Source organism: Bos mutus, chromosome 15 (assembly GCF_027580195.1).
Source record: "Bos mutus isolate GX-2022 chromosome 15, NWIPB_WYAK_1.1, whole genome shotgun sequence".
Taxonomy (NCBI): Eukaryota; Metazoa; Chordata; class Mammalia; order Artiodactyla; family Bovidae; genus Bos; species Bos mutus.
This window is the reverse complement of record NC_091631.1, coordinates 78,125,599-78,137,626: the sequence shown is the minus strand read 5'-3', so window position 1 is coordinate 78,137,626 and position 12,028 is coordinate 78,125,599. Positions and strand designations below refer to the sequence as shown.

Here is a 12,028-nt window from a genome sequence, read left to right as displayed (position 1 = left end):
TGAGAGAAAAACAGAAGAAACTCTTGTAAAGAGTTTGTACTTTATCGTGAGTATGGTTCCACTAGTGACCTGTAAGCAGCTTGTCTTAGCTTCAGTAGGAAGAATAGACTACAGTCCTCTTGGCAGTATGATTGACAGCCCAGTAAGGATGCTACTGATGTAACTGAGGATTTCAATGGAGGCCTGAACAAAGGCAATGGAAAGACAGACCCATTAGTAACACTAGAACTAGAACTTGAGATAGCAGCTAAAGCCTCGGCAATTGCAAAGGGGATAGAGAAAAGAACTGAGAGGGAAGGAAACCAGGGTAAGCATTATAGAAATCAAATGAAGAAAGGTCAACAAGTCAAATATTTATGAGGAGGTAAGATAAGACCTGAGAAGTGATGACTAGATTTAGCCGCAAGGAAATCACCAGTGACCTTTGGAGGGGTAGTTTTAGAGGGAATGACTGAGACAAAATTAGGTCACCGTGTTGGAGAAGACTCTTGAGAGTCCCTTGGACTGCAATAAGATCCAACCAGTCCATTCTAAAGGAGATCAGCCCTGGGTGTTGTTTGGAAAGAATGATGCGAAAGCTGAAACTCCAGTACTTTGGCCACCTCATGCGAAGAGTTGACTCACTGGAAAAGACTCTGAGGCTGGGAGGGATTGGGGGCAGGAGGAAAAGGGGACGACAGAGGATGAGATGGCTGGATGGCATCACCTACTCGATGGACGTGAGTTTGAGTGAACTCCAGGAGTTGGTGATGGACAGGGAGGCCTGGCGTGCTGCGATTCATGGGGTCGCAAAGAGTCGGACAGGACTGAGTGACTGAACTGAACTGAAATGAACTGGCTGAGCAGAAGGTGATGCTGGGTTCGGAACCTGCTGAGGAAATGCGAGGGTCCGACTTCCTCTTTGCCCTTTTAACAGGTTTGGGTCAAGGACAGGAATGGTTTGGAGATGAAGCTGACTGTGCTCCAATCGGGCAGAACTGCGCAGCCGGCGACCGCGCGGGGCCAATCCTTCCTCACAGTGCTCTAGATTGACGGGGCCCGTCGCCAAGGAGCTCCGGCGGGAGGCCGAGTCACGGGGGGCGGAGTCAGGGCACTAACCCGGAACGGCTTGGGACGCGCTTTCCATTGTGAGGCCGGACCCGGGCGGGCCCTCAGCCAGAACGGCAGCGTTCTCCGGGCCAACGGGCGAGCCTCGTTAGACTAGCGGCGGCCACGGCAGCCAATGGCGTAGAGGCAGGGGCGGGCCGAGTCCGTGGGCGGGGAATTGATAAAGCATCTCTGTTTGCCACCCCGCCCCACACACACCCGAGGCGACGGCGGGGTGGCGCTTCCCGGCCTGCAGGTGAGCGGCGGTTCCGCGAAAGAGGCTGTGAGGGTGGCGGCCTCTCCGCGGACGGTAGGTGCCAGCGGGGCGGCGTCAGGCCGCGGTCACCCCGCCGCTGGCTTTGGACCCGGCTTCGCGGCGTCGCGGACCACAACGCTCAGGAGAGATAGCATTCGCCGCTGCAGCCTGACCTAGGAGGGTGGGGAGGGCCCAGGCCTCTGGAGCAAGGCTGGGAAAGTTTCCAGGCCCCTGTCAGGGCTCTGATTTGCGGAGCGAGCACTCTCTTCCAGGTTGCCCTATATCCTGTCAGGTGCAGCCGTGGCTGTGGCCGAGTCTGCGGCGCGCCCCCTCCTCCTGGATGACCTCCTGGGAACTCAGCCTTCCTGGATTCTCCCAAGGGGCTGTTCCAAAGGGAGAGGATGGGAGTGAAAGGTACTTTATTAATGTGATAACAGGAGACCCTTAAGTAAACTTTAGTCATTTACCTACCACGAGTTACAGGCAGGGAGTTGAATGTCCTCTAAGAATATAGTGGGGACAGTAGTGCCCGGTGTTGGTGGGAGGTGGGAAGCCCACTTCAAAGAGGGTTGGGGGAAGTTTGTAGATTTTGTGATGTTTTTCTTCTTGAACAATCTAATGAATTTACCTAAAAAAAATTTTTGGACCCAGAATTTATGCTCGATTTTCCTTAGACCTCTTAATTCTGTCTTATCATACAGTATTTAGGAACTTCATTCTCAAGTGTTAGTCCTTGGAAAAAAATTGCCCAGGTGTAATACGCCTTTGGTGGTACATCTTCACAAGGATTATGCAAGTGAACTACTTACACCTATTTCCACCCAATAAAGAATGATTGTGAAATGGGATTTCAGGAAAATGGCTGTTCTCTGAGATTGGGTGTGAAAGAACTATGAATTTTTAGAGGTTGCAACTACTAAATTCCCTCTTGTAAAGATACGGAAGACAACCAATATAAAAGGGATGATATTTGACATCTAAAATGGCTTTAAAAAATATTTTGTGAAGTATTTAGCCCCAGCACCAAGAATATGTGCCTGGCACATAGTAGGAGCTTGATATATTTGAGTAAAATTATTGAGTAATGGATGATGAAAACCCAAACCGTTAAATGAGTACAAAAATGTAAAGGAGAAGAGAGAAAAAAATTCCTGGAAACATAGCTTAGTTTCTATTCATGCAAGCATAGCTACCAAATATCAACTCAAGGTTGCTTTGATTTGGATACTATCTTACATTAATCAGAAGGTGTCAAAGATTTTCACACAATTAAGCCATGACTGACCGGAAGTCTAAGATACATTTTGATATCAATTTCAGTCAGGTAGAAAATGTGTGTTAAAGTGCAAATGCCTTTTGTCAAGAGTTCCTTAGTGGTCTAGTGGATAGGGTCTGTGCTTTCATTGCTGTGGCTCAGAATTCCCTGGTTGGGAAATTCCCACAAGCCATTCCTGTCAGCCAGAAATTAAAAAAAAAAAAAAAAAAAAGTGCATTTTATCAGTGAACTAGTTCCATCACTTTGGTATAGAACAAAGGGTTAGGGACATAGGTCAAAGACAAAGGGATACCACTTTTGTAGGGTAGAGATACGGAGTTGCAAATTGTTGGGGGGGTGGTGCACAGAATATGCGAATAATAGAAACTGCTGCCCAAATTTTAAGAATGTATTGACTCAGGCATAGTTTTAAGAGGATTGTTATTTCTGTCATTACAAAATTGATCTCACATTCTAAGAGCAGCAATATCTGATTACAGATTTTTATCTAAATTAAGATTCTGTGGGCAACTGCAATCATTGTTTACTATGCACTTGTATTTTGTATGTTATAGTTTGTGTAACAGTGCTTCCATATAAAAGGCATATTGCTTGAATTTCAAAAAAATATGAATTTTCAGATATATTTGCCTCTTGCAGTAAGTTTCTTAGCAAAGAGTAGGGCCTTTCAAGCCAACCTGACGTTTGTCCCCAACCTAGTTATTTAACTTTGATTCCTGATACTTCTGCCATGTATTACTGTCCCTCCAAATCAAATGCCAATTCCTTCTGACAACTTTCCTTGGTCCAACCAAAGATTACGCCTTCTGAACACCCAGGATATTTTGTTAGTATTTCTCTTTGTGCACTTGTCTTACATTCACATTATTCATCGAGTAAAGAAGTATTCATTTACTGTGTCCAGACTGTACCAGGAAGTAGATAATAGCTAATATTTGTTAAGGGCTTATTATATCTTAGATATTATACGCTTTTTGTTTGGGTTGTCTCATTTACTCCTCAAAATATTGTAGTATTCTATTATTTTTCCCATTTATAAATTAAGAAATAAGTTTAAAAGGTTAAGTAATGTATTCAGATCATAGAGCTTCTAAGTAGTGGAATTAATATACAAGCCTTGGTAGTCTCTATTCAAAACTTTCTGTTTATAGTCTCCATTATAAGTTTTTCATGTAAATTTTATGCATATATGTTTTAATAGATTATAGATTATTTGTTAGAAATAGTATATTCATCTTTGATCCATTATTGCTTCTAATGTAAAGTAAGTGATTATAACAGCCTGATAGTGGAAGCATGTGGCTAGGCCAACAAACAGCTATATGACTGAGATAAGTGACCATATATGTGATCTCTAGAGCTGGTGAATGATGGTGGACAGAGTGAGTGAACTTGTAGAGCATAGCATGTTCTGTCTAGAAATGTTCTTAGGTTGAAAACTGAGCTTCTGTGAATATGTATACAACATAGACATACATACATATTCCTTTTCTGATTTTGTTGGCTTGTATTAACATACTAATAATGTTGTGCTAAGCCATATTCATACTCTAATTGGGTATTGTATTCCATTATGTGGCTGTACTGTAGTTTATTCATATAATCCCTTATTGAATATTTATATTTTTACCATACTTCTACCTTTTAAATATGACAGTGCTTTTAAAATGGTTCAAAAAGCCATTTAAGTATCTGAAACATTCTGTATCTTTTGGAAACAAAAAGTCATCCTTAATTTGATATGGAATTTGATGTAACTTTAGCAATCTTTTCTATTTTTAAGGACATCTGACCTGCTGATTCTGTTTTTAAAATATATTTTTAATATCTGCTCCTCATTGGTTCATACTGCCTAAGTAGTTCTTCATAGCCTATTTATTTAAAATATTCTTTTCAGAATTTTGTATAACTTGTTAACTGTTATGTTCTTTAGTATAGTTACAGGGTAGGTAATTTAAGGTCTTCACTTAATTTCATAAACTGCTTTTTGCCTGTATTGACTTGGGCTGCCTTTTTCTTTTAAATATATACTTTGCCCATAGCAGTGTGTTTTGCTAGCTTACCTTACTTGAGTTATTGTCTGTTTCATTTTCTGCTCTTTCCCCTCCCCCAATCACTTTTTTATTTTATGTTGTATTTTTACCTCCTATTAGGGACAGTGTTATGTATTGAAGATACTGCCTTTGGAGCAGGTGGGGTACCATCTTCTAGATCCCCATAAGGGTGGAGCAAATGGTAGAGGAAGGAGGAAATGAAGTTTGCACTAATTCTTTGAAATGTGATGCAATGGCCCTATAGGTACTAAAGAGATGTATATTGGGGCTGGTTTAATGATGTGCAAATGATGTGTAAATCAGTTTTCTTCAGTTCCTTTTTTATGTTGCTTATAAATATAGTGAAGAAAGAAAGCATTAGTCTTTCAGTTGTGTCCAACTCTGCAACCCCATGAACTGTAGCCACGTTCCTCTGTCCTTGGAATTCTTCAGGCAAGAATACTGGAGTGGGTTGCCAGTCCCTTCTCCACGGGATCTTCCTGACCCAGGGATTGAACCCAGGTCTCTTGCATTGTGGGTAGATTCTTTAAGGTCTGAGCCATCAGGGAAGCCCCATAAACATAGTATTTCTTGATTATTCTTCAGTTGCCTCTAGAGAAAAGTAGTATACCAGTCCAGCTCAACTAAGAACTTGAATTACATAAAGAATGTTAGGTCAGTGTTAATTAAATGAGATCCTCTAAAGTTACACGGCTTCTAGAATGTTCACTAAACTGTTGTAGGATCAGATGTTAAAACATGACATTTTCTTATTTTTTATTAGGTAATATTTGAAATATGGAAAAATTATGTAGCTTTAAGTATACCAGTAAACAAGGTCCTTGACCACTGAAAAGAAAAACATACTAGTTTGTAACATTTGTCCATTTCTGTGTTGTAAATACTGCCATCTTGGCCAGTTTCTAGTTCCCAACATGACATTACTGAATATGGAGTTGGGAAGTGTACAATGACCTTCACCAGCTCATATCAGCAGGCTCCAATGTACTCCTAATGTTATAAAGCATAGTAATAAAGACCAACAGACTTACCACTTGACCTATGAACTAGAACAATACCAATATTATTGTGGCCTTTCTCTTTAGAGATTTGCCTTTCATGCAATAATAGTGAACTTAACTTACTGTATACCAGGAACTATTCTTCATATTTTACTAAATCCTTTAATCCTTATGGTATTTCTATGAAGTAATAATATTATTTTACAAATGGAATTGCACATAGGGAAATTAAAATAACTAAGGCACAAAACTAGGAAGTTGTGGAGCTGGGATTCCAACCAGGCATCTGACTGCACAACTTGTGCTTATATGCATTACACTGTGCCTTGAAATGTGTGCATGCTCAGTCGTGTCCAACTCTTTGCAACCCTGTGGACTGTAACTTGCCAGGCTCTTTTGTCCATGGGATTCTTCAGGCATAAATACTGGAGCGGATTCCCATTTCCTCCTCCAGGGGGTCATTGGCGAGCAGATTCTTTACCACTGAGCCACAGTCTGTTTTGATGCTTTTTTAATGTATGAATATGTTTGCTTATACTCTAGTGACAAGAGGCTTATATTTGACTATAATGGCAGTATTTGCCTAAGACAGGATCAAAAGTGCTACCACTGTTTGATTATACATTCTAATTTAGTGGATTTCAATTTTATTATTAAATGTCTCAAGTAATTGAAGTCTGCTTTAGAATAGTTTGCTGCAATCTTTTTTTTTTTTTTCCTGTTTTTGCCTGCTCTGCCCTTTTTGTGAGTGTATGAAATTGACAATAACTTTTTGAGGGTTTATTTTCTGCTCTTTTAAGTTTTTAGTTCTCTCTGGTCTTCATTTTAGCATCAAGGAGTAGTTCAGGAGATGGTTACTGTACATCAATGGTTAGGAACAAAAAGATGCATTGGTGAGCATTTTTTTGATGATGTTACTAGACACACACAAGGTCAGTTGAATAAGTATTAGTGGAAACCTGAAAAAATGCATACAAGCAGTGAAATCTTAATAAAAAATATTTTTTTATTAGGGTTTAGAAATAAGGGATTTGCATCCACTTTTAAGCCCTGGAGAGAAGAGGTTTAACAGTGATAGAAAAGATTTGTGCATTTACTGATTAAATTTAGTTACCTTAATTACTATACTTGTGCTTCAGTAGAAAATACTATTTATATTGTCAATTACCAGAGAAATATTTTTCACTCTACTAATAAAAATTTTAAACTGGCAAATATTAAAGTTTTTCAGTGAAGAAACTGTGGTAGAGTGAAACATAACTGGTTGAAACTTTGGAGAGTTTTCTGGCTACATATAGAACTTTATCCAGACTTAATGATGGGACATGGAATTTAATGGAGATTGGTATTTTTTTTTCTATTGGCAGGAAATGTTTATGATCCTACAATGATAGAGCAGGAAGGCACCTTAACAGCCTACCCTCTCATTTTGTAAAGGAGGGAAAAAAGAAGCTCCGTAGCAGTGATCAGTGAGTGAATTTGAAGTCACAAAACGTAGTTTGTGTGAATGTGTGCGTGCAAAGTCACTTCAGTCATGTCCAACTTTGTGACACTATGGACTGTAGCCCCCCAGACTTCTCTGTCCATGGGATTCTCCAGACAAGAATATTGGAATTGGTTGCCATTTCCTTCTCCAAGAGATCTTCCCAACCCAGGATTCAAACCCACATCTATCTCCTGCATGGGCAGGCAGATTCTTTACTGCTGAGCCACCAGGGAAGCCCTTGTTCCTCTTTACATACTTTTAAAATCTCTTTACCAAGGAAAAGACCCATTCAGCATCTTTTCCAGTTTGTTTGTGTGCCTTCCCATAATGCAAAGGTTAGATAGCAGAATAACTACATTTACCAGCTATTGTATTGAGGATCTGAATGTGCTTTAGATTCCACCAAAGAGATACATTTGTATAAGACTTGAAATCAAAGTGTGTGAAAGAATCAGGTGTTTAAAGCATTTGTTTACTGGTGTGGGTCAACACCATGGTTTTCATACTTTAGCATATATTAGGATCATTTTGAAGACATATTGAAACATATATTGCCAGATCTTGCCCCCAGAGTGCTGTATTCAAATGGTCTGGGGTGGGGCCTGAAAAGTTTACCTTTCTAACAAGTTTCAGGTACACCCTCTTTCAGTCTTATATTTTTTTGCTTTTTAACATCTAGTGGTCACTTTGGCAGGTTGACTCATTTATTCATTCAAAAGTGTTTATAATATGTATGCCTGCCATGTGCCAGGATCCCTGCTAGACTTTGGAGACATTATGGTGAGCAGAAATGTTGCTGTCTTCTGAAACTAACAGTGAAATGGGAAAGAGACACTCTTAGTTGTGTATTAGCACAAGTGTAACATTTAGGTGAGGAAAATGAGTAATTGTCAGGAGAGGATTCACTGAGGAGCAGATGTCTAATCTGCAAGCTGAAAGATGAGGAGGGATTAAGTAGGCCAAATAGGGAATAATCTATTTTCTAGTCAGAGGGAATAGTGTGTACAAAAACCCTGAACAGAGAAAGAGATTGACAACAGTGGGTGACTTAAAGAAGGCCTTTGCAGTTAGAATATAGAGGATGATTTGGGGAGAGCAAAAGTAGGGAGCAGATCAAGAGTGAATACTGGCACTAACTAACTAACTAACTAACTGAATACTGGCAGTTAGTTAGGAACCTTTACAGCAGCCTAGGTGAGAGAAGATGGTAGCTTGGATTGCAGTAGTGCTGGCAGAGACAGAAAATGCAGTCAGTTTTGAGCCATATTAAGAGGGCTTTTGTTTGTTTGTTTTTAAATTATATAACTTATTGGGTTGAAGTATATTGCAAAAGTTGCAGGCTGATTGATTTTTACTTTTTTCTTTTTAGGCATCATCCAGCCTGCCTGTGCTACTAGATGAATGGAAAACTCTGATTTAAACAAAGTACTAACAAGGAATTGTCCTTGATTTTTGTACTTTGTAGAAAAATTCTTCCTCAAATTGTTTTCACATCTTTCCTTACTGTAAAAACTGCATTTAAGTTAGAAAATGAAGCAACTGAAGAGGAAAAGGAAAAGCAATTTCAGTGTACAAGAAACTCAGACCCTTTTGAAAGAAATTACGAAAAGGAAAGAAGTAATTTTTTCCAAGCAGCTCAATACAACAATTAATGTGATGAAGCGAATGGCCTGGGAGGAGATTGCACAGTGTGTGAATGCTGTAGGAGAAGGAGAACAGAGAACAGGGACAGAAGTGAAAAGAAGGTACCTTGACTGGCGAGCCCTTATGAAGAGAAAGAAGATGAAGGCAAACATTAAGCTAGTTGGTTCAGGGTTTCCCCTTCCCACATCTGATTTAGATGACTCTCTCACTGAAGAGATAGATGAAAAGATTGGATTCCGAAGTGATACAAATTTTGATTGGCAAAATGTGGCAGATTTCAGGGATGCAGGTGGATCCTTAACTGAGGTCAAGGTGGAAGAGGAAGAAAGAGATCCCCAGAGTCCTGAAGTAAGTATTAGCCTATGTGAACCCTCTTTTTATTTCTTCATTTCTGATATGAGAGTTTGTTATAGACCAAGAACAGTTAAGAAATTCCCAGATTTTCAAGCTAACTTAAAAATAGTACATAACAGTCATTCCATTTTTTACTATCTTACTGTCATTAATCTCTTCTCATCTCAATGTACTCTTTTAACTGTACATTATTAATGATGTCACACAATTGTAAATATTTTTCAAAATTCAAAATAAATGGTTTTGTGTTCTTAAATACAGAAAGCTTTAAAGAAATGCCTAGACAAATTAACAACCATGAATATAAATAAATGCTGAGAACTACTTTTCTCTTTTAGTTTGAGATTGAAGAGGAAGAAGAAATGTTGTCATCAGTCATACCAGATTCCAGGAGGGAAAATGAACTTCCTGATTTCCCCCACATTGATGAATTTTTTACTCTGAACTCAACACCATCTAGGTCTGCATATGATGAGCCCCATTTGCTTGTAAACATAGAGAAACAGAAATTAGAATTGGAAAAACGAAGGCTTGATATTGAGGCTGAAAGACTGCAGGTAGAGAAGGAACGCCTACAGATTGAGAAAGAGAGGCTGCGACATTTAGACATGGAGCATGAGCGACTTCAGCTGGAGAAGGAGCGGTTGCAGATTGAAAGAGAGAAGCTGAGGTTACAGATAGTCAACTCAGAGAAGCCATCTTTGGAAAGTGAACTTGGTCAAGGGGAAAAGTCCATACATCAACCACAGGATATAGAAACTGAGAAGTTAAAACTTGAGAGAGAACGCTTACAACTGGAAAAAGATAGGCTGCAGTTTTTGAAATTTGAATCAGAGAAGCTGCAGATTGAAAAGGAACGCTTACAAGTAGAGAAAGAGAGACTACGAATTCAGAAGGAAGGACACTTGCAGTGATTTATCTAGGTCTCCATTTATCAAATGTTTGTAAACCACAGGTTTAGGTTTAAAAATCATTGCAGGATTAGCTGTATTGTTGTTTTTTTCCCTGTTTAATGTTAGTGTTTTCAGTAGAAAAAGATGATTATTTGTGGATAATTATATGCTTAAGTCTTCTATGAAAACTATGTGCCCTAGCATAAACAATATAGCAGAAATTGTTGTACTATACTCTTTAAATTAGTAAAATTACACATAGTCTTGTATAGTCTATGGATTCAGAGTTTACAATTATGTCTGTATAAAATTCTAGCTCAGTAGTTGTCAACTGGGGTGACTTTGGCCCCTCAAAGACATTTAGCCACGTCTGGCAACATTTTTTGGTTGTCAGAATTGGAAAGTTGGGCACATTGCTACTGGCATATAGTAGATAGAGGCTAGGGATGCCTACATCCTGCAATGCACAGGACAGTTTCCACCCTCCCCCCTAAAAAGAATGATCAAACCCAAAGTAGCAATATTGCTGAAGTTGAAGAACCCTATCTTAGCCTGGCTGAGCACCTCTTTAGCTATGTTTCAGTTTCAGAATGTTAAAACCGCAGATATTTATGTGGGAATTACTTAAATGGCCCAAAACTTTATGAAACAGTACTGTATAGTATATTGACTGTAGGTATGATGATTATAGATGTTTTATTCCTTTGTTTCCATCTGTAGATAATGTGAGAGTCAGAAAAGAATATAGGCAACATCAGAGGTTATCTAAAGTGGGTTACTTTGCAAAGCAGTTCATTCATTTAGCCTTTGGTGCTTTAGAAACAGCACACATTTTTGTAAGCTTTATGCTTTCTTCTGTGACTCCATTGACTAAGCCAGTAGTTTAGATAAAAATTGTCATTTCAACCATGTATTGAAATCGTAATATACTTGGTTGAAGCTAGTAAGAATGTTACCAGTTTAAAAATGGTGCCAGTAGTCAATGAACTGGAACTCAGTAAGTGGTCATTTGATTTTTAAAATAGATAATAACTATTTGGAACTGGGAATGGGGGTGGGGGAGAATGTCCTCTGTATCCAATAGTAATGATGGTGATGAAATAATGATAGTAGTGGTGTATTATGAATTAGGGAAGCACTCTTGCACACTATCTGACCTAATCTGTAGAAAAAGTCTTGAGAGTAGTAGTATTCCTGAACCTGAGGCTTAGAGAATTCACACTTTGCGTAAATGACTGATTTCATATATCATGATGCATTTTGTCTTTGTTCTTCCCTGTGAAACAGAGTTTGTATCTTTAGTCAGTCGTTTTGGTATTTATTCTGAGACCCAGGGTTTACTTAATCTGGTGATTTGCCTTCAGTCTCCTAAACGTAATTTTTCCACTGTCCAGATGATTCTGATGCACACTAAAGTTGAGACTCACTGCATGAGATCATTTTGTATTTTCCCATTTCCAGTATATGTAGCCTTAGTAAGTCTCTTCTATTGACAGATACTACCTTGATTCTAAATTGATTCTTGTTTATTTAAGAATGTCTTGAAACCATATGTAGCATTTGAGTATGGGTATATAAGGCAAAAATATACATTTTAGTTACCTTGAGTTTGGAATAGTGTTATTTTTGTATAATTGAAATAAATGCTTCTACCATAGAAATGAATTTGCTGATACTAATTGTGTGAATATTTATCATTTCAAGTGATGCTCAATGCTGTGAGGGTTGAGGTTGTCAAGGCTGGAAGAGAGCTTTATCATGGTGAGTGGGGGCAAGGGGCCTAATATTTGTGTTAGGGATTATGCTATATGCTTTTCATGCATTATTTTGTTTCTTAAAACAAGCCTTGAGTCATTTTAGCCCGACTTTTATAAGAAAGGAAACAGTACTTCATCAGTTTAATTAAAGAATACATTAAAAAGCGATATGCCAATACTGACCCAAAATTTTAGCATAAAAGCTCTAAGGAGAAAGAGTA

The 12,028-nt window shown here is 38.8% G+C and overlaps 1 protein-coding gene across 3 annotated transcripts; it reads left to right on the top strand.

Annotated features, from left to right (window-relative positions):
* Positions 1-1,223: 1,223 nt before the first annotated feature.
* Positions 1,224-11,729, top strand: MSANTD4 (Myb/SANT DNA binding domain containing 4 with coiled-coils). Of its 3 annotated transcripts, none has more exons than XM_070384354.1 (3): positions 1,224-1,342; positions 8,529-9,151; positions 9,496-11,729. In XM_070384354.1, the coding sequence occupies exons 2-3, from the start codon at positions 8,690-8,692 to the stop codon at positions 10,069-10,071; spliced, it is 1,038 nt and encodes a 345-aa protein (XP_070240455.1). In that variant the 5' UTR covers positions 1,224-1,342; positions 8,529-8,689; the 3' UTR covers positions 10,072-11,729. The 3 variants fall into 3 exon arrangements, with proteins under 3 accessions (XP_070240455.1, XP_070240454.1, XP_070240456.1); XM_070384353.1 differs by having other exon boundaries at positions 1,312-1,756; XM_070384355.1 differs by lacking the exon at positions 1,224-1,342 and adding an exon at positions 1,378-1,396.
* Positions 11,730-12,028: the final 299 nt, after the last annotated feature.